General features: G+C 38.5%; 1 protein-coding gene across 5 annotated transcripts in view; it reads left to right on the top strand.

The window, feature by feature from the left end:
- VGLL3 (vestigial like family member 3) overlaps nt 1–23,637 on the top strand; it is a 54,676-nt gene that overhangs the window by 17,123 nt on the left and 13,916 nt on the right. For all 5 annotated transcript variants that reach the window (XM_027584035.2, XM_027584037.2, XM_027584036.2 and 2 more), the window contains exon 3: nt 5,616–6,143. In XM_027584035.2, the coding sequence (XP_027439836.1) occupies nt 5,616–6,143 (528 nt within the window). The remainder of the gene's footprint in view (nt 1–5,615; nt 6,144–23,637) is intronic.

The raw sequence follows: 23,637 nt of genomic DNA on the forward strand, positions 1-23,637 counted from the left end.
CTTGGATTAAATGCTTAAATCTTTCTGAACTCATCTTCAACTATAATACGTGTTTATTGATATACACTTCCCAGGGTTATTGTAAAGATTCTGTGATAATGTGTATGAATGATTTGTGGCACAGGGCTTTATGCAAGGTGCTAAATGATCAGCTACATGCCTTCTCTCTCTTCCTTAAATAAGTTTCCACTCATTTGGCACATAGAAAACCAACCTTGGGTTTTTATCCAGAAACTTTGTTTTCTGGAAGTTTGTATATCTGGCAAAACCACAGTGTCTTGGACAAAGTAGCTACTCAATGATATTGACAATGTTGATGGCCATGGCAGTGATACTTTATGCAGGAGCTGCTAACCAGCTGTATTAAATAAAGGGTCTAATTTATGGCATGAAGTTTTTACAGGCTACACAAGTGCTACAGTGTTACAAAGGGATTTAAAACTGAGTTATGTTTGATTGCAGAATATATTTCCCCAGTAAATCTTTGGACAAAGATAGTGTGTCAGCTAATGATGGAATAGTGGTCATACTTTAAGTGTGTGTCTTGGTGGAGTTAGGAAAGTCCTCTTTAGGTGTTTGGCAGCTTTTAGGCAAACAATTGATAGGAAATATTTGTACTTTATTTGGCACAATATCACATCAATTACCTCTTGTCCCAGTATATATTCCTACAGGTATTGAATAGGGCTTCTCAGTTGAGAAAAAGTAATGAATCTGATTGCCCTCTTATAGAAACATTGGCTTCAAATAGAAACATTGGCTTCAAATAGGTCTATGCATTGATTTCAGTGCCCAAGTGTTATTACAAAAAGTGCGTGTGTGTGTGTGTGTGTGTGTGTGTGTGTGCACGTGTGTGTAGGGAAGTGGAGCAGTTGAGCTTTACCAAAATCAAAATATCACTAACTGAAAAACCTTGCTGAATGGTGAACTTGATATTTTGTTGTTGTTACAAAATAAGTAATTATTGCTTGATTTATTTATATAGTGTCTGCTTAGAGCAACTCATCCTCATTGCAAAGACCTCTCAAAATGAGCACTAACCTGAAACAATAAAAGAGGAGAAAGGGCGGGAGGGCCCGGCGCGAGAGCTGGGTGAGACTGGGAAGCACAGCTGTGCTGTATCCCCAGGAGGCACTGGAGGTCCTCGCTGCCGCTGCTGGCAAGTTCAGGACAAACACATGGAAGGAAACTGAGGCCTGACTTCTGTCATCATCCTGCCTCCTTGAAACTCCCATTTTAGTCACAGTGTCCATTGTGAGCAACTCTAGAACAAAGTAACTAGAGGACAAACTTTGGATATGATGGTAATGCCTGATTCCTAGGTGACAGAAAACATTGGAAACGTAGCCTTTCACCTCTGACCCAACAATTCGTTTTCATGGGAAACAGAATAAGAGGATGGGAATTAAATCACAGTAAGGACCCTTTGGGTTAAGAGTTGAGTTGCATTTTTTTTTCACTTAAGTTAATAAAAAGGCAAATGTTATTTTTTAATGTTGACGTGTTGTATCATTATTCTAAGAATATGTTTCCTGGAGATTTTAAAGATGACTGAAGATAGAGATTTTACAACATTCTATTGTACCATTTTCCTTTTAATATAGCTTTTATTTTTTTTCAAAATTAACTAGTAAAGTGTTTAATTTTTGAAATTAAATGTTAAATTTTCTCTGGCTTGAATTGTTTACCCTTAGAGGTTTTTTTTTCTTTTTTTTTTCAGAAATATTTAGAGCTAATACAAAAAGTATCCCATCTATTATGAAATTGAAAGACTAACTTGATGTTCCACGTTAAACTCTTCTGTGTCTTTAAAGTATATTTCTGTATAATTCACACAGCGAGATTACTGAGTATGCCTTGGGTGGATTGTATTAGGCAACATAACAATTTTGTCATTTTTGTTTTTTAGAAATAAGGATGTGTGTGTGTGTGTGTGTGTGTGTGTGTAACATTTTTTAATTCCCAAATGCAAATTGAACCAAAGTGTATTTAGATTTTTTGTATGTGTCATAGTGTCAGTGTTGGCTGACATCATCTGAATATTAAGTATCATTGAGTCCAAAGTCACCATGGAGTATTAACATCTGACAGTTCTGAATTGTCTCCACTAACCAGAAAAGTAATATTGCATGGAAATAGCTTGTGCACAAGTTTTTCATATGCTTTTTCATCAAACAAATGTGGCTGTGATTAAGTACTCGTAAGCAAAGAGTCATGTAATGAAAAAAATTTACATACATATGAAATAAGCACACTGATTCCCAGGCATGAAACAAAGTATATCATCTGTTTCTTTGTATTAAGATTTTTTTTTTTTAACAACCAAGATACCAAATAGTGGTTTTAAAGTGTAGACGGTCCCTAAACATATTTTCTCTTCAACATTGTTTCATTTACTTGTAAAATGCAACATTGTCTTTGAAAAGGGCTGCATAGATCTCTGCAGACTTTATATTAATCTCAGGAGACATAGGGACTGGGAAAATATTAAGTTGCTTCTAATTTTATTTTTCCCTGGGGCATTTTAAAGCTTTGTTCAGCCTTTATGGAGCACGTTTTTAAAAATAGATTTCCACTTTCATTGACAGTGTGTTCACTAATTACAATACAATAATTCATAAATAGGGTAATATTTTGGGTAAGGAATTTGTTCATTATTCACATTTGTGCATGCATATCCAAATGCCTAAGCATCTATAAAATAAAATTGGGTCCAAGTATGTATAAATGAAAGGAAGTAAAAAGAAAGCATCCGGGAAAATGATATAGACTCTCTAGTTTTGACATTTTAATGGGGAATTTTAATAAGGGGAACTCGGTATCTCTGGCTCGCACCTGTGGGTTGGGCTTAGCAGTTTTTATAACAGGATTCTGGCCCCTTCAGGAGAGGAAAGTTATGAGCAGAATGAAGGGTTTGGTACCAAAGATTGAATCTGTGGCAGCAAAGTGACAGATTCAGGGTGGCAAAGCTGCACCATATAAGGAGGCTCTGTAAACTTTTGCATGGGTTTTAATATTGACAGCTATCATTGTGGGTGTGACAGAATATTCTACAAATGGCCACCATTTAAGGCAAATTGAATTTTCTTCTCAGGGCTTACACAACTTTCTTTGCAGGTCATTAGCAGCCACTTTTCATATGTTAAGGGATACAATTCTGAAATAAAACAGACTGGCCCCAATGCCAGTAAGTTTGACTTTAAGTGTTATTTTCTGAGAGATGTGATGGTGACAAAGCAAAGTCATTCAATTAACAGTTTGCCCGGACTGTTTGAAGACTTGAAGAACAATGTGCGCTTCCATCCTTTGCCTCTTGGAGAATATCATTATTTTTTTTATTTCCCCAAGGGGTTTGAGAACCTTGGATATTCTGTGGGGTACAGACTTGAATGTGAGACACCAAATGGCTGTCTGTCCGCAGAATGAATGGGGTGAATGATGGTAGCCTTGGTGTAGGGCTGACAGGGAGGAGGGGGAGGGTCTGCAGTACTGGCGCAGCAGTCGTCTGGGAAGCTGGAGAAAGGAAACATTTGACCATGGTGATATCCTAATTATGTTAGTCAAATTACATATATGGTGGCTGGTTCAAGTTACAGAAGCTTTCCTCTGTGGTAAGAAAACTATGTCCTGGAAATTTATGAAGTGAGAACATAGATCTGTCAGATTTCTGAATACTTTTATTTCCGAGTACTTCTTGGGATATTCTTCATTCAATGAAAAGATCTAGCTAGGTTCCCCTGTATGAAAATAGTATCTTATTATCCATGCATGACTCATGGGCTAAGCAACCTTATCTTCATCTATAGATAGACATCATAGGCCACTTCACAGAATGATAGAAATATAGAGTCAGAAAATATTTGGAATTTTAATTCAGATACCTCATATGGTAGAAACTGAGCCATAGGGAGATCAACAGATCCATTTGAGGTCATGGAATCAGAGAAGGTAATTGGCAGGTGCTAGCTCTCTAGTTGAGCTCTCTAGACTCCCAGTCCTGAGCTTGCTCTTTTATAGCCCACAGTACACACAGGCCATAGCTGGAGTTGTGGATCTTTCCAGTCACAGATCTGACTATATCATTCCCTAGATTAAAACTCTTCAAAGCTCAGTGGCACCTCCTTAGGACAGTGCCCACATTCATTACATGGCTGGCCAGGCCCATTTCGGTCTTCCTTGGACCCAGTCTGAGTTTTTAGTCTAATTTTTTGCCACCTTCTGCCCACATAATTCTTTTTTGTTCCTCATATGCTACTTTGTGTGTGTGTGTGTGTGTGTGTGCGTGTGTGTGTAATTTTTGGCCTTTTTCACATACTTTTTTTATTTGCCTACACCACTCTTCCCAACCTCTTCACAAGGCTAGCCCTACCCAACTCTTGTAATTTATTTTTTTCTTAGGCTCCTTCTGTGCCCTCTCTCTGTGCTTCCCCTTATGGGAGCCCCTACCAGGTCACATTGCACATGTTTACTTATTTATCTGTCCCCTGCTAGACTGTGATGCCTTTGGTCATCCCTGACCTCCCTATCCTTGGCACATAGTAAGTCATCTGTAAATGTGTTATGATGATTGAGTGGAGAAATTTAACTGAACACAAGAGTTGGGGGGCTGGTTTCCCTCTTTATTTATCTATCTCTAAGTGTTATTTCTTTTATATTACCCTTCCGCCTAACCCCTCCTCACACCTATTACCCCTACTTGAATGTCCCCCACTCATGATCTCCACAGAATCCCCCTCGAGTTCTAGATGTTCTTGTCATGGTTGCAATTGTGCCCTCTTGTGGCACAGATATGAAGAGTGCCAGCCACTGAGGCAGGCTACCTGCTTTCAAAGCCCCATCTCCCACTTGCCAGCTGTGAAATCTTGGGCTTTTTCCCTGCCTCAATTTCCATATCTCTAGAATGGGGGTAATAACAATAACTACCTGAGTCGGCATGAGGATCCAATAAGGTCATCCATGAAAAGTCCCTGGACTAAGATTGGGCATTTTGTCACTGTTACTAAATATCAACACTTTTATTCTCAGTCCAGAGACTCCCAGACCTCTACAGAAAAAAAAAAAAAAATATATATATATATATATAAGCTTGAGCTATACTCTTCTTGATGGGAAGTGAGTGTTGATGAGCATAATTCACTGTGATCATATTTCCATTTATTACTTTCAGCATTAAAATTTTGTTTGAATGAAAATTGCATTTGCATTTATAAGAAGTTTGATAAACATCAGCATTTCCAACCTACCTGACTCACATCTAGGGCATAAGCTTTCTTTACCTGTGATGTATGTACCTGTGACCTCTGCTCAGACCTGATGGCAGCAAGCCACCCAGCAGGAAATGAAGCTTTTCAATCTCAGACTTGGCAAACCTCAGCCTAGACTGTGACTGCATAAGCTAAGCGAACGAGGGGTCGGGGGTGGGGGTGGGCACTCATTCAGCACCTTGAACCATGTGCATTGCCTTGGTATGGGATCTCAAAGACTTACCTGGAATCCATTTACCTCTGGGGAGGAAAGAGTGCATACTAATTAGCCTGCTTGTAAAATATGGGACAAGTAGAGGCAAGTCCATCCTAGAACTGAATCTTATGTAAATAATTTTTCTGTCTTCTCAGACAGCTCAGCTCTCTCAAGCCAGCGGAGTAGTTTCCCGACTTCCTTTTGGACCAGCTCTTACCAGCCCCCATCTGCACCCTGCTTGGGGGGTGTTCATCCTGACTTCCAGGTCACTGCACCCCCTGGCACCTTTCCCGGAGCCGACCCCAGCCCCTGGCCGGGACATGGACTGCATCAGACTGGCCCGGCCCCTCCCCCTCCCGCATCCGAGTCCTGGCACTACCCTTTGGCATCTCAGGTGAGCCCATCCTACAGCCACATGCATGACGTGTACATGCGGCACCACCACCCCCATGCCCACATGCACCACCGCCATCATCACCACCACCACCACCCTTCTGCTGGCTCTGCCCTGGATCCATCCTACGGGCCCCTGCTGATGCCGTCAGTGCGCACGGCCAGGATACCTGCTCCCCAGTGTGACATCACAAAGACAGATCCGACTACAGTCACCACTGCTACCTCAGCGTGGGCCGGAGCCTTTCATGGAACCGTGGACTTAGTGCCAAGTGTGGGGTTTGAAACAGGTGAGCTGGGAAATTTCCTCCTTTCCGTAAAAAGAAGGAAGAGTAAAGACATACATATAAAAATGCGGAGGATGTTTTTAAATACTTTGAAATATTTGTTCTTTTCTATGTAAAACTTAGCGTTGACAATACGTTTATAGAACTAAGCACTTTGCAATAATTCCGGCACTCCTACAGAAAATGGGTGACTAGCTTGAGGAAGGTGTCAGAACTTTTCTCCCATTTCTTAAACTAGTAATCTGTCCCTTTGAATGGGAATCTCTACCACCTCATGTTTACAAAGAATTAAACACATTCTTTAAATCTCCCCTGTCCCTGTGCTCTATACCATGTATAGCGCCGAATAGAATTCAGAAGTAGTGTGCTTCGGGAATTTTACCTTCTCTCCTTTTGTCAGGTCTTACTTAGGATTTATAAAACTTCTTTCTGGAATATAACCCATGGAATATAATCATGGTCTTTTGGAAAAGAATTAAGGAACATATTTTAAAGGAATAGATTTCCCTTGTCTTCCTTCCCTTCCCCTTCCCTTCCTTTACCTTCTCCCCCTCCCTCTCTTTCTCTCTCTCTCTGTTTTAAATGACATGAGACTTAAAAGACTACTCTAAAGTTTGTATTCAACAGATTTTGATAAAATTGGTAGGGTAAATGTTTCTTCACAGAGCATTCGGCTCCTCTCTGGAATTCACTAGTTCTGAAGGTCATGGTGTTAAATGTTTGATCTTGGTTTTTAGATCAGACTACTCATGTTAATAGTATTAATGGTTTGAGTTCACAAAAATCAGAGGCATCAGAGTCTCAAATACAAATCAAGTCATTGATTACATCCCCAGAGTTTACATGCCAAAGTCACCCACCTCCACCTCCAATCCCAGGTTCTTTTCCTGGAATACTTTGTGACATATTAGGGTTTTCTTCCCAGAAGTTTAAAGAAGCTCATTCTTTTCTTAATTTTTCTAGTTTTCCTTAGTTTTATTCTTAGTGTGCAAGGTCTTTCACCTGAATGCTCGTTCATAGTAGACGACTCCCCAGAGTAATCATTAGTTGCATTCACCCTGACATAAGTGAACATTCTTATTTTGGGTAATTGGTTCTCCGCTGAGCTTCCCAGTATTGCTTTTTGTTTAAACTCACCCGTTTCAGCATCTTATTAAGTCCCTGGGTTTAAGCTGCTTTTCTAAACAAACTATCGGGGTACTTGATTCTCTCTCTCTACGAGAAGAGAACATGATGGGGCTAATCACTACACACTTCCTTTCTTTGCCACATACTACGCATGATGAAGGCAGTTCTTACGTGGTTTGATGCCTGGGACCGGATGGGATTAGAGTCCCAGTTTGGTACCTGCCATCACGGGTGGCCAGTCTTTGGAAGCTCTTCCCTATCTCACTTCTGGGGTACCTGTGTGGCCAGAGCTAACAGCGCTCTTAGCAGGCTTAGGAAATATTCTCTCCTTTCTTAGTCAGTCAGGGCTAATATAACAGAATACCATACCCTGGGTGGCTTAAACGACACACATTTAGTTCTCACAGTGCTGGAGGCTGGAAAGTCCGAGAGCAAGGTGCCGACACATTCAGGGTCTGGTGAGGGTCAACTTGCTGCTTCATGGACACTGTCTTCTCAGTGTGTCCTCAGCTGGTGGAAGAGACAAGGGAATTCTCTGGGCTCTCTTTTATAAGGGCACTAATCCCACTGAAGAAGGCTCTGCTTTCATGACCTAATCACTTCCTTAAGCACGTCCTGCCTCCTCATACCATCACTTTGGAGGTTAACATTTAACATATGAACTTTGGGAGGGTCACAGACATTCGGTCTATATACTGTGCTTTCCGTAACGTAAAGGGGAAAAGGGACATGACTGCCTGTTGCTCTCTGCATCTACTTCTCTGTCATCTGCTACCTATTTTTGCACTCCTTCTTGTTTTTGGTGGGAGCTTTATTCACCTACTCATAGTTCAGAATTTTGACTTGAAATAATCTTCTCAGGAAGAAAAGGCATCCTGCTTTTTGGAAGTGGAGGAGAGAGGATTTTTGTTCTTTTTGAAAAACCTGCAGTGGACCCATGTGGGTCTAATATAAGTAGTTCTTAATACTCACTGAGCTGTGAATTAACATTTATTGAGTACCTACATATCAGGTATTGCCAGAGGCACTTTATTTATATTATTGCTTTTAATTCTTAAACTAAATCTGCGCTGGATGTACCTAGATTCATTAACAAGAAGGAAACAAAGCTCAGTTTTCCTATTTGAAAACTACTTTTTAAATCTAAAATGCCCAAGTTGGATTTGAACTAAAACCTACCCCAAATCTAAGAAGTTGCTGGGGTACCATCTCCCTGTAAATATAGGTAAATTTGACTATTAAGCCTATTAAATTAGACTGTTGATAATAAGGAATGAAGGTTTACCTATTGGAAATACATAGTGCTACTCTTTGTCAGTGTGGTTTAGGATGATGATAGATTCACCTCTGTCCCGTAGTTTTGATCCAACTGAGAAAACAAAGACTCAAGGAATAAAGCAGATAAAGCTCACATCATTGGCATAATCATTGATCAGGCTGAATTGGAGATCCTCGATTCGGTTTACTCCCACAATTGGACTTCTAGTATCTTCCCCTAAGGTTAGATTCTGGGAGATTCAACCCTAGAAGAAATCTAGCCTTCAGAGAAGATTTCCTTAGACCTCTTCCTTGTCACATAGTTTAAAGCCTCATTACTGTGAAAAGAGATTGATGGTTGCCCAGATTTGCCTTAAAAAGCACGGTCTGAGGCATGAACCTGGTGTGCCTACTTTGCAAAGGACAGAGGCAGGAGGAGCGTGCACCTCTCTGCATGGGTGCTGGCCCAAAAGAGAGACTGGGGGAGGGGCCGAGCCATATGTATTCCTTTTCTTCTCCTAAACTCAGAAGTCCTATCAAATGTCACATCTCTCTTTCTCTGGGAAGAGTTAGAGAGGAGTGTTTTAGGTCAGTTTCCCCCGGGAAACAGACTCTAAGATGCAGATTTGATTGTAGACAATTTATGGGGTAGAGTTCTCAGGGAAACATCTTTGCGCAATGAGAGAATTGGGCAAGAGAAGTCTCACTATGATTATGTTCAACTGAGCCTTAGTGGATTCTATAAGGAGCTCTGGAGTTGGGGTGGTACTTTTTAATTGTCCTACTTTAGGTCGCGGTGGATGGGCTTTTATACACCTGCATTGATCAGTTACTGGATGTGTTTCTCTGGAAAGGGGACTTGACATCAGGCAAGGTGACTTTATTCCGCTGAGGCAATTCCCAAGTCTCAACATGTAATGGGGAGGGATCTGATGGCCCACCGCAGTATCCACTGTAGGGAACTAAAAATAGTAGCTACCCTTCCACTTTTCTAACTACTTTAAAAGAACAGAAGTTTCTGTGTCATATGCTCAAGCCAGGAAGGTAGGATAGTTGAAAAGAATGTGAGCTGGGTTCCTCTGTATACAGGCTATGCAAAGTTGACAGACCAGGTAGTCCCAAAACAGTGGCTTAGCTCAGGACTCAGCATCAACACTGGTGGCTACTGAACAGTGGAGGGAAGAGCTTGTATTCAGGTGATACAGGTCTGAAACTGCTAGACGTGGAGATACCAAGGCCACCAAAATGTAGGTCATTTTCACATTCCATTAAGAGGCAAATAAATTAATCCAACCATGTTGAGAGCATTTTGGTGAAGGATATGACATTTTCATCAGTAGGGGAAAGGTTTAATAATTTTAGGTGCATTTTTTTCGCAGCCATGTAAAGAAATTAAGGAAATCTGGAAGGTTCAAAATGATATAATGCTTAGTGACAAAGAAAGTTTTAGAGTATCATGTATGGTATAATCCAAGAGTCAGCAAACGTTTTCTATAAAGGGCCTGATAGAAATATTCAGTGCTTTGCAGGATCACTATCTCTGTTGCCACTATTCAACTCTGCTTTTATAGAGTAGTGTTTATGGCCACAGACAAAACTTAGATAAATGAAGATGTCTGTGTCCCAATAAAACTTCACTGATGGACACTGAGATTTGAATTTTATTTATCATGAAATGCTTTTCATGTGTCATGAAATGCTACTCTTCTTTTTGTATTCCCTTCTTTCTCAGTCATGTAAAAATATAAATCCCATCCTTCTACTCTTAGCTCATGGGCTATATATAAACAAAAGTGAGCATGATTTGGCCTGTGGGCTAGAGTTTGCTGGCCTCTAGTACAGTTCCATATGTATCACTCTTATCTGTCTACACCCACACATATGCATGTGTGTGCCTGCACTCCCTCAATAAAAATTATCTGGAAGCGTATATCACAACTTTTAATGCAATGGTCATTGCTCCTGGCAATTAGTGTGTGGCCTGAGCTTTGAAGCCAGACTGCCTGGTTTTATAAGCCCTGCTCTATCACTTAGTAGCTGCAGGACATTGTGCAAATTACTTAACCCCCTTGGTGCCTCAAATTCCTTATCTTTAAAAGATGCTTCATTGGGTTGTATTGAGGATTAAATGAATTAATGAAGTAAAACATTTACCAATGTGCTCTGCATATAATAGGTACTCTATAAATTTTAGCTTTCAAGGGAAGGTGATCAGACCCCTACTTTTTGTAGCTTTAAAAATATATTATTGATGGGGCACCTGGCTGGCTCAGTCGGTGGAGCCTGTGACTGTTGATCTTGGGATTGTGAGTTTGAGCCCCATGTTGGGGGTAGAGATTACTTAAATTAAATCTTTAAAAAATATATTATTGAGGGGTACCAGGGTGGCTCAGTCAGTTAAGCCTCTGACTTTTAATTTTGGCTTGGGTCATAATCTCAGGGTTGTGGGATCGAGCCCTCCATTGGGCTCTGCTCTGGGCATGGAGTCTGCTTGGGATTCTCTCCCTCTGCCCCTGCCCACCGTGCTCTTTCTCTCTCTCAAATAAATAAGTAAATCTTTATATATATATATGTATACACACACACACACACACACACACACACACATACATATGAGCTATGTTTTACATATCGTATGCTTTACCATTTTAAAGTGTACCATTCAGTGGTTTTAGTACGTTCATGATGTTGTGCAGCCATCCCCACTAATTCCAGAACATTCCCATCACCTCAACAAGAAATCCTTATATCTTAGAAATATAAAATATATCCCCAATATATATTCCTTCTTCCTGTGCCCTGGCAACCATTAATCTACTTTCTGTCTCCATGGATTTTTCTACTTTGGACATTTCATATGAATGTAGTCATACAGTATGTGGCCTTTTATATCTTCTTTCTTTCACTTAGCCTGTGTTTTCTAGGTTAATCCATGTAGCATGTATCAGAACTTCATTCCTTTTTAGGAGTAGATACTATTCTATTGTATGAATATAGCACATTTTATTTTTCCATTCCTTGATTTGTTCCTACTTTCTGGCTAATACTAATGATGCTGTTATGAACACTCATGTACTGGTATTTCTGTGAACTGATGCTCTCAATTCTTTTGGGTATGTACCTAGGGGTGAAATTATGGGGTTGAGAGAGAACTTCACTTTTTATTTTATGTACTTCTATATTTCCTGATTTTATCTTATTATTAGATATGCACATATAAATAAGATCTATCTCTATTATGCTAAGATATTTTACAATGATATTAAGTAAATTCTGTTCTAGTATTCACCTTTCAGTGGCCATAACCATACAATTCATTTCACTGAAATGCTGTCATTCTTATTTCTTGTTATGGCCAATAATTTACTTAATGTAAAATATACAATGTAATTCATCCCAACCAGTTTGAATTAATTTTGCAAGTAAAGATTTGTTCATGAGGCCTTTTTACTGAAATACAAAGTTGATTTTATTTATAAGTTTCACTTCATCACTATATTTAAATTTACCAAAAGGAAAAAGGGTCATGCTTTGTGGTATGATTTCTTCTCTATAAACACAAGCTGCTCATGGCTTGAGATTGTTTTCATCAGCAGAGCCACAGATTTATTTTTCTTAGGATTTTTCGTGTTATTTTAGCTACAATTTTGTTACAAATTTATTTATCTATTTTTTTACTTTGAGGAATGCCATAATCACTCAACATAAAATATGCATAAATGGTTTCTTTTTGTGAACATTAAGTAGCCTAACATTAGAAAACATTAAGTAGCCTAACATTAGAAAACAAAACAAAACAGGGGCGCCTGGGTGGCTCAGATGGTTAAGCGTCTGCCTTCGGCTCAGGTCATGATCCCAGGGTCCTGGGATTGAGTCCTGCACTGGGCTCCCTGCTCCTTGGGAGCCTGCTTCTCCCTCTGCCTCTCTTTCTCTCTCTCTGTCTCTCATGAATAAATAAATAAAATCTTTAAAAACAAAACAAAACAACATTCTCTACTATAACACAGGTTTGGGAAATCTGGATCTAAAAGGGAATTAATATATGTTGATGTATCTTCTGGCTTCTTAAAAAATTTGTCATATAAGCATTAGCCATACATTTGCATAAGTAGTAGATTTGATAAGGAAATTATTATATGATTCTGCCCCAAACTATGATTATAGGTGGATATTAAACAGTATCTGGTTTATCTCTCAGTAATGAGCATATCTTCAGTTATTGAGTGAAATCAAGAATATGTATTACGGGATGGGACATTGACCCTTGTTAGGCAGAAAAGCAAAACTACAATAGCCACTAGATCTTAAAATAACTTGCTGGATACAGGCTGTGAAATTTTCCATAGGTACAAGAAACTACGTTTCTAGTATTCCCTCAGATGTTAAGGCATAAACGGAATTATTTCTGAAGGGACTTTCATAATAATGGCCTTGATTAACCGGTGAATAGAATTACTCTGTTAAGAAGTCTGGACAACATTCTTTGAGAACTTAAATTTTGATAATGGATACGGAGCACTGAGCACCAATGGGGAAGTTAGGAATAATCAAATGTCCTTTTTATCTATTTTTTTCTCTCCACAGACACTTGGTGTCTGATAATGTTATGAAAGAATCAACCTACATGTTTTTTTGAAATTTTGTATGGTATAAGGCCTATAAACTACATTTTACAAAATGTATTTAATTTGAATCCTCTAACCTGAATATTTTGTGAAAGGGACCTCATTCACAAAAGGCAAAATTGTATTTTAAAGCCATGTAAGGTATTATTGCTCAAAATTGTTATATAGTGTCCCCTTTGAAATAGGCTAATCAAATGACTTCAGTTGTTAAGAACAGGTGGTCAGTCTTGTTCAATACTATGTGGATGCTTTACGCTGCAGTCCATGAGGAGAAACATCTGTATCTCTATTTTATCAAACACAGGAAATAGAAATCAGGATGGAAAGTAGCTAGTGAACTAGAGCAGCAAATAGAGAGGCAGTTTCTCTCCATGAAAGAGAGATGGACATCAAGTTGCCACTTGCTTTTCCATTCAACCTGTAACTTTGCCATCTCTCTAGATCACATCTCAAGACCTGTGCTTTCTTGTAAGTGGTCTGGAGCTGACAAGCCTGGGCAACAAAGATTGTGATTGCATGAAAGTTCTCAAAAATAACCATGCTAAACTATTTTAACATCCCCTTGTAAAATGTTTCTAATTTTTGAATTTCACTGGGGATATCAAAGGGATACAAATCATTGAGCTTTATATCCATTGACCTCTTGGAAATCATTTCTCTCTCTAAACATACACATTTGCAAAAAACAGACCATAGGAAACTAATAGTTACCAACCCAGTGCACTTGTGTATTTGTTTGATTTCATAATGCTCCAGTTCTGGGCTTTACAATGAGCGAGAAATGTGGTAAGTTTGGACAGAAATCATCAGAAAGCTACAGTAATAATTGAAAGGATAGTATGATTTATATAAATTATTAAAGCACTAAGGTAGTTTTTATTCTAGAGAAGAAAGGACATCAAAGTAACACATATGGTTGGTGCTCAACTAAAAACAGTTTCTTTCCTTTTCTCTTCACGCCTTCTCATGGAGCATATATATTAGTTGTCTGAATTCTGGAGGCTGTGGTGTTAGGGACTTATCGAAGCCTTTCCTGACAGTGTTAGTAATTTTTGTAAGTGATGAGGGAATTTAGGAAATTTGCTGTAATCGTGTTTTAAAATAGGATAAACACAGAAGCTTACTTCTAATCATTTGATTTCAGCAGGTAGACATTTTAAATGGCATATGATATGGAAGCCAGCCCTGAGACTATGTGATTTTTCAGTGGTAATTATGCTATTCAATAAAAATTTACAGATTTCTGGATACTTACCTTGAGGACATCATCTAAATTAAGATAGTTAAGATGTCACAAAACAATAGTTGCAGATTTTAAAAAAATGTATATGTCAGGATGTTTTTTGAACTATACTTTCTCTAGACTTTTTTAGAGTTTATGATTTGGTAACAATAAAGACTCTAGTAATTAACAACTAATTGCTTAACACTTTCTGCAAACCTTTTTCTTTTTCTTTGGCATATGTCATAATCCTCTTTCCCACTGAGAGAAAAAAAAAAAGCCATCAAAGTTATGTTAAAATATTTACACACTCCTGAATGGTGTTAGTTGTATAGGGCACATGTCCAGAATGACAATTTTGTGACCAGAAGGGTAATGGAAACCATCTTTGAAATGCATGCAAAATGCCAGGAGATCCCAGCCAGAGAGTGAGATCTGCATGAAAAGTAACTGGATGGTGAATCAGAGAGAGAAATGCATTCCAGAGCACTGCTGTCAGTTTCAAGTATCCATGGCTGGATTCTGAGGAGCCTTAATGAATTTCCCCTGCTCTCCCAGAGCCATGTAGACCTTGTCCATGCTGTCTTCCAGGCCTTCCACCACTGAATGGTGCCATAATGTCACAATGCCCAAAGCATGGGGATTTGTCTCATAGATCCTCCTCCTACTTTATGAAGCAAGTGCAGGAGCCTTCTGAGAGGGTTCCAAATGTTTCAGGATCATTTGCATAAGAATACAAATAATGGTGTGTGTGTGAGTGTGTGTGTGTGTGTGTGTGTGTGTGTGTGTGTGTGTGTGTAAAAGAGAAAGAGGCAAGAAGAGATGAGAAAGATTGATCTTATTAATAATTTACTAACCCCTCCCCTCCAGTCACTTAGGGACTCATAAAAATGGTGGTCAGTCCAAAGAACTTTAATCTTTGCCGACAGGTAGAAATGTGTGTCTAGAGGTATGTATGGGAAAAGCAGAGGACCAAAAAATAAAGTCCAAGACCCACATCACCACTTAGCTGTATTTTGTTGAGCAAGTCTCATAACCTGTGCATTCCTCCTCTTCGTTAGATGCAGAATGGAGATGATACTTCTTACTCTCTTGCAACTGGGAGATTCCTTGGAACTACTGCACCTGGTTGTGTTTCCTAGATAGTGCACATGAGGGAGAACTAAAGCTCTCATTATTCTTATTAAATACATAGCATTTCAAGCAGAAAATGAAATTCACACTGGAGATGGGAGACATCATGAATAATTGAGATGCAAGCCTTGAATGCCTCTGTTACTCCCGACTCTACCTTAATTTGCTTCTGTTCTTGAAGAATAGCTGTGAGATGGGGTGCCTGGGGTGCACACTCCATTGAGCATCGGGCTCTTGATTTTGGCCCAGGTCTCATCTCGGGGTCATGTGATCGAGCCTTGCCTCAGGCTCCATGCTCAGTGTGTGGTCTGCTTGGGTTTCTGTCTCACTCTCCCTCTGCCCCTTCCCCCTGTTCTCTCTCTGTCTTTCTCTCTCTCTCTAAAATAAATAAATAAAATCTTTTTTTTTTTTAAAAGAATAGTTTTGATATTGGCTACAGGCAAATTTCCCAATACTGCTGTTTGCTGGCATAGGCCATACAGTGAAAAGTGGGTGCTTTTGTATTGGTTGGGCAGACAGGGGGAGAAGTATAATAAAGAATCAAAAAGAAAAGGATTTGAAAGAGTATCAGGATGTGCATCTTCAAGACATTTTTAAACAAGTTTTTTTGTTTTCCTGTCTATAACACTCTGCCTTGTGGAATGAGAGGGTACTAAAGAATTGATCCTATCCCCTTGGATTTAAGTATTGTTGAGATATTTGTTCTCATCACTCAGAAAGATCAAAGGAAATTTTAGGTGCAGAATGAGGCAATTAGACTACATATAATTAGACTCACCTAACTCCATTAATACATGCTAATCTTTAAAAGTTGTGAACTAAAAACTGATTCATTTTTCCACTGCAGTATTAATTTTGTAAACAAGTTTCTATTTATTGCTATATAAATTGGGTAGTATCTCTTGCTTTCTGAAATATTTTCCTCAGAACTGAAAGCAAAACTAGGCAATGCCATCATCTTTTGACTGTTTTCTTAATGGAGACCTCATCAACTAGTTATGGTTGGGAGTGGGGTACTTTTTCAAACTACACCATGTCTTCCCGAGAGAAACGTATGTGTTCGTCTGAGAGGGGAGATGTAGAGGTTGAAAAAAAAAAAAAAAAACTCCCAGGATATTCTAGTGTGACTCTGAATGGAGAACCACTCAAAGCATTAAAAGTCCTGTTTCAGGGTCAGTGTGTTTTATATTCACAAATTATCTTTTCAAGTAACGCTTTGCTCATATCATATCACATGTAGGGATACATCTAAAAGAAACAGCTCGAATGAAGAAATCTGTTTCAGACTCTAATTCCCAGACAGATTCACATCAGTTTTCAAATACGGTGCAAAGATTATATACAAAAATTCTATATGGCCTGCAGAATTTACAGATTCTTTTTATTCCCTTTGAGACTAACTCTTCTCTTATTGTTCTGTTTATCAACAATATAAGATTTCACAAACAGTTGTCTGTGGCCAACATGTTGTGAATTCCTTGGGAAAAAGATGACCAAAAAAAGTCTTATGAGAGACTGCTAGGGGCAAAATATGCCATTCTTTGTTTGCATACAGCCTGATATACTGTGTATTTACCTTCATAATTTTTGTCAACTATAAGCATGTGTTATAATGCTTATTTTCATGGTTGCTTTGCTTGAGCAGTGTCAGGTGATACTCGGCATCTTCAGAATCTTTGAGGCCTTGTTTATGTTTGCTTGGATTGGACAATCTCTTCTGGAAAATGTCAGAACAAGCTTGTGTTTATATCACATATAGGTAAGATGAGAAATTACTGACGTCAATGTAGAATTGATTGATATGCAACATATCTCATTCTTACCAAGTATTTTCCAATATGTTTTACTCTAATGGAGAGATTGGTTCCTTAAATCAAATGGGTAGAAAAATGCATTTGTATTTCTGCAGTTTTGAAGTAATTTTTAAAAAATTTGGAGACTTTAAATAACTCATCCTCCTAGGTACGGTGTTTCCTATGTTGGTGTTGTGTCCCTAATTATGTTTTTTATGGGTAAGCAATGAATCCAGATTAGCTCTTCCTCTGGTTGGATTATCTATTTTCTGGATCATAAAGCTGTCACTGCATAACCTAGAAACCTCTTTAAAGATGCATGTTTGGCTGCATTTGTTATCCAACAGATGTCTGGATAGTTAGAATCTCTTGAGAGTATTATAACTTGTGGTTTCAGTTACAATAAGTGATCCAAGCATTTTTTGGTCTTGCTCCTCTCTAGTTCTGGGAGAAAGTCTGTAGAAGAAATTACTGAGCGTATTTCATTTCACTCTTCCCCACTCCCCCTTTCCTTTATTCTTTGTCTCTGTCTTCAAAGTTTTGTTTTGTTGTCTATATCTGCTTTTGGAATTGGTGAGCAGTGTCTATATTACATACCCTACCTCCTGGTCCCCAGTTTCTCTCACCTAAGGGGTAATCGAATTGATATTCAAATTTTGAGCACAGCAAATTGCCACTATGATCCAAAACTACCCAACTCTTGTTATTTGTATTTTATATTTGTCCACAAAGTCCATTGTTAAATGACTGGTTCAGATTTGTAACTCCGTATCCTGAGGGTTTGAGTACTTGCCAGTTTCCCTTGCTAGCTGGCCATTTTAACCTGCACACGTCTGAGGAAGTGGACGTGGCCAAAGGCAATGGATGGCTATTGTACACACAGGAGGGTTTGTGGTTTCGGAGGGAGGAAGGCGGTGAGAGGGCAGGCAGGCTGCCAGGGGAGCTTGCTGTCTGGGGCTGGGAGAACAGGAGCAGCGGGAAACACCTGGCCACTGACCCGCTTGCCACCTGCAATGGTTGCCTCAGGTGTGCAGGTGCTGTGCTTCTGACAAAAACACAGTAAATTATGGTCTACGAGGTTCCGTGGGTTTTCCATTTCTACTCGTCTTTTGAATCTGAATTTAAAGATATTTTGGCCTGTTTGGACAGTTTTCACCTCATTGTTTCTGACAGTACTACTACACGGAAATTTTTAAGTCACTTCTAAATGTGCCTCGAGAAAACATCTTTATACACAGAAAGACATCCCTCTGCTAATAAATTATTTCACTGCCATAGTTAAGTATCTCTTACCATTGTTTTAGTGTGCAAGGGTTGTAATGATAAGAAGGTAATTGTAATTCAAGTGTCATAATAAATTTAATCTTTGGCCTGGTTCAAGAGTACATTTTGTTTGTGATGACTTTAAAAAGAATTATTGTCCAACACTGAAGTACTATGAAGATGCTTAGTGCTCATCGAACTGACTGAAATATTTGTAAAATATGAGAAAAATAATCTTTATGTACCTACTATACAAAAAGCACTTAGAAACTAATGAGGAAATTGCTCTCTTAAATGCACAGAAAATTGGCCAAAGATAAAACACAGAGGAAGAAATGCCATAATCACAGAATGTTTACCTTCACTAATATGAAAGGAAATGCAAATTGAATTAGATACTTTTAATCTATAATAAGTAATGAAAAATGATATGAATATATGTACAAACTTGCTGAAACATTTAGCACTCACAACGAAATATGCAAATGTAAGTGTACATATATGCTGAGGTTTAGCAATTATATAAACATATTTTCAGGAAATTGTCTTATGTATCAAAATGTTCATATAAGTAACAAGTATATTTGTACACATGTGTGTATCCAAATGATGTACATCTATAGAGAATGGGGTAATTTACACTGCAGGGTAGAATAAATATTCTACATCCTTCCAGAAGGGTTCATGTGCATGTACTGACATGGAATAAAAGGTTTTCCAAGATAATATTGCTGGTGAAACAAGCATGGTATAGCACAGTATAAATAGTGGTATGACTATGTATGTACATCTAAAGTATCCTCAGTGAGTTCTGTGGTGACAGGGGATGTTAGGTAGAACTTATACTTTCTAAATCCCTTGTAAATTGAAATTAAGCAAGAAATCTCTGATGTTTCAAAATTTGAAAAAAAAATATGTTTTTAAAAAAGAATGAAGGGAGGTATCCATGGGTGTCCATGGTGTTTAAACTGTTTTAAATATTTACCTAAAACGAAATCATAGTTCCTGAATTGGGTAGCTCTCACTCTTATTTTTTCCCCCACTTTGTGTTTCCTTCTTTTTTTGTTTCTCCTACTTAGTGTTAAGGTGCTATCCCCACGTAGATCTTATTTAGAAATTCTTAACTAGCATTTAAACTGATTGCCCTGGGGCTCAGACAAACAAATGCAGTTGTATGATCATTACCAATGATAATTTTATAAAGTAGGAGAAGATAATATAACTGTCTCTTGCATCACTTTGTGATCATTTGTCAATGTTTCAGTGCTAGATGTCAAATTGTTGGTTAAGGTTGGATATTTTGATATAGTATCCAACACAGTGTTGTATATACTTATACTTGTAATAAATATGACTTACCTTTATTAAAGCAGGGATGAAGGAGGGGATTCTTTTTTTTTTTTAATGTAGGAATAAGCTACCAGCTTCTTTTAGTCTAATGGCAAGAATTTTGATCCTAAAGAGTTTCTAGACTCTTAGTATCTATGAAATGAAGAATTTATATTTATGCATCTAAGTATTTCTTGACTTTCAGGTTGTAAAATATTCTACCCACACTTCAAGGTTTTATGTTCCTATGTTTTCTTCTTTTTTATCAGCAGCATGTTCCCCAGTGTATGGTTACCACATTACCTCTTTTATCTACAGCAATAAAATTAATTGGAAGCATGTTCAACTTACTTAAGAGCTATAGTCAGTGGTGTTGTCAAGTGATTATGCTGACTTAGAAGCAGGACATGCTTTCCTAATGGATATGACTCTGAAAATCAAACATTCCCTAAAACTCAGATGTGCCAGAGTGTAGTTTTTCAGTAACCTAAATTATTATTTATTTCTACCCAATAGTAGAAAACTTAACCTTGTTAATTCTGAGTACTCTTAGTCCAACTTAATGGTATCTCCATTGCTCTATTTAGTACAATGTCCAGTTTAGAGTTGAAACGTCTTCTCAGATTCCTTCCTCACCCTCTCCTTGGGTTTGCCTCTGTATTCCTAGAATCATTGTAGCACAGAAACTGTCGATTAAGAGGTTGCTCCTTGCTTCCTGATTTTGTCATTTCCTTCCTATCCTGGCCTTTCTTTTCAAACCTACCCCCCCTACTCTGTTACTCAGTGCATTCTCTGTAGAGTGCTCCCCCAAGTGATGACCCATTTAAGTCAGGTTCAGCCTCTAGCAATTGTGATCCCTCCAACATTCTCAGTTGGGGTGACTGGTGCCATTTCTTCTGCTGTGGGGTACCCACATCGTAGCCATTGGACATACGAGCAGGCCCGCCAACATTTTCTCTGAGCTCACTCTTGTATCTTTTTTGGGGGTCCCACGGAAACCTAAGATCTTTTTACAAGACACCTAAGAGTGGAGGGAAACAAGAGCAGGAAGTGTCCAGATCTTTCATCCTTAGATACACCCTGTTGCCATCTCTACTTCCTTATTCCCAGAGCCTTTTGTAAGAGATGAACCTCTGGGGCTCCTGGGTGGCGCAGTTGGTTGAGCGTCTGACTCTTGGTTTGGGCTCAGGTCCTGATCTCAGGGTTGTGGGATGGAGCCCTGCTCCTCTCTGAGTGCGGAGTTCGCTTGGGTTTCTTTCTCCCTCTGCCCCTCCCCGCCTCCAAATAAATAAATCTTTAAAAAAAAAAAAAAAGGTGAACCTCTGAAGCTGTTGCCCCCTAAAAATTTCAGCTAGAAAGTGAGAAAATGAGTTGTGATGTCTTGTTAGGGAATCAAATACTTCAAATTTTAAAGGATAATTCTCTTACAATCTTCGTCCCTCGACCAGGACTTCTCTCCTGCTTCTAATTAGTTTACACTTCTTTTCTGTGTTCATACTTCCTTTGCTCTCTTAAGTCTGGGTTTTGTTTTGTTTTGTTTTTTTTTCTTTTTCTTTTGGTGGTCAGGTGTTAGTGGTGTTGGAATTGAATTGAGGAACTGGATCTGTGGGCTTGCACTTCCATTTAAGCTTTTCTCCTAACTGAATCCCAGACTCTCAAACACTGAAGCCAACAGTCGGATGTCTTTGTTCTCTGGTCCCATTTCTGAAAACCACCTCATGATCCAAATGGCCACCCTGCGCCTTCAGTGTTCACACTGGGGAAGGGTTCTTTTTGTGGCAGTGGGGAGGGTTATATATCAAAAACATATCAGTCAACGTGGACTATCCTATTACACAACTAAAGCAGTCTTCATCTGAAGTATAATAAACTACTGTGTAATCAATTACTGCATCTTAGAAAAAAAATTACAGATATATAGTTTAAAAAGGTTACTAAAAAAGCCCTGTTGTTAACTCTGATACTCGTTCTGTTGTCAGGTGATTTCTAAACAGTGTAAAAAGGAATATAAAAAAATGTATTTTTTTCCTCAAATTGATTTAATGAAAAGATTTTGACTTGGGGAATTGTGGGTAGTATAGTTTAGTTACATAGTCTCTGACAAATATGGTCCAAATGGGGGCAAGCCATATACACTGTGGTTGAGACCTTTGACTCTGACATCAGACCACCTTGTTTTCAAGCCTAGCTCTACCACTTAATAGTTTCATAATTTCTCTTAGTCTCAATTTTCTCATTTGTAAAATAAATGTTATTGTAGCATGGTTGGAAACATTAAATGAAATATTTCATGAAAAGCACTTCACACAGTGCCTGTCATATTTAGCTGTAAGAAAATATTCGCTGCCATTTTTATGATGTTTATTTTCTCATCTACTAAAAATCTTACAAACTAAACAATAAAATTAAAACTTAGTTACTGATATCAAGAAGATAAACATGGGTGATTTCAGAGAGCCAGTGGGGAGATTTCAGCATATGTTATGAACCAATTTCCTAGAGGTTTGAGTTAGGAAATTGAGAGACAGAACGAGCCCGAATAGGAGCAATATAGCAGAGTAGATTTTGTGTTCTGGTAAGAGGAGCTAGGGAAACCCTAAATGTGTGTAGACCACATACAGATAAGAAGTCAATGATTTTGTCCTCTTTGATCCTTGCTGAGAAAACTAAATGTACCAGATGACTCTTAAATATCCTGATCTATCCTCATCAATTGTCTAACAAGAAAAATCCTAGCACCACTTCTCTGTTGCATCTTATTAGTAGTAGGGTATTTTGTTTGTGGTTGTTCATTTTCTTGTATTTTACTTACGTCTACTGAATTTTATGGATCTTTTGAAATACCTGGTAATTAAAGCGAAGGTTTGATAGAATGTACCATCACCAAGAAGCGGCTAAGCCACAAGGACCACAGTAGATATTTAATGCATTTGAGGCTGTAGGCGAGTTGATTTTTTAGGCCATAGATGAATTGCGTTACTCTAATGCAAAGACTTGGAAATAAAAACCATGAAGGAATGGAGTTATAAGGAGAGAATGCCCTCTGTTATTCTGGTTGGAAAATGTAGAGCTATGGTAAGTCATGCAATAGTTGTCTGCAGAAAAAGGCTAACATGATTTTGAAGGAGTCATATGTCTTTGCAAAGCAAACTAGGCATTGCCTTTATGTAAGAGGGGAAAAACAGGCACTCAAACCACTTGATGATTCCAACACTATTCATGACTTGCTGTGCTGACATTCTGTAGATTGATGGGGTCTTCAAGTGTGGAAATACTGAGTCATACAGAAGATGAGACGTTTCAATAGTGAAAAAAATATTTATGCCGTCAGCAGATTGTCAGTTAAGGTGGTTTAGATTATAAGAGTCACCAAACAGAGACTGTGTCAGGTTGCAAATTATTCTAACCACAAAATCATTTGAAAATGAGTAGAGCAAATTTAGAGTGAATGAGTACGCCCCCAATCCTTTTACGCCTTCCTGCCCCTCTTCCTCCTGTTCCTCCTCCTCCTCTTTTCTTGAAAGGAAAACTGTTGACTCTGTATCTAAACATAATACTAGTCTTATGAGAAAAAAAAATAAGATGGAACTAATCTTTTTTCAGAAAGTGTTGCTTTTTTCCCAGTATGCAAGTGCTGTAGGATATAGATAGTGACTTGTGGTTCTATGGGGTGCTTCTTTGTCTTTTTCTGTTTGTTCTCTCTCCCTTTATGTAGTCTTTTTGTAGATTGTCTTAACGTCTCCCAT

The sequence above is a fragment of the Zalophus californianus genome, chromosome 1 (genome assembly GCF_009762305.2).
Source record: "Zalophus californianus isolate mZalCal1 chromosome 1, mZalCal1.pri.v2, whole genome shotgun sequence".
Taxonomy (NCBI): Eukaryota; Metazoa; Chordata; class Mammalia; order Carnivora; family Otariidae; genus Zalophus; species Zalophus californianus.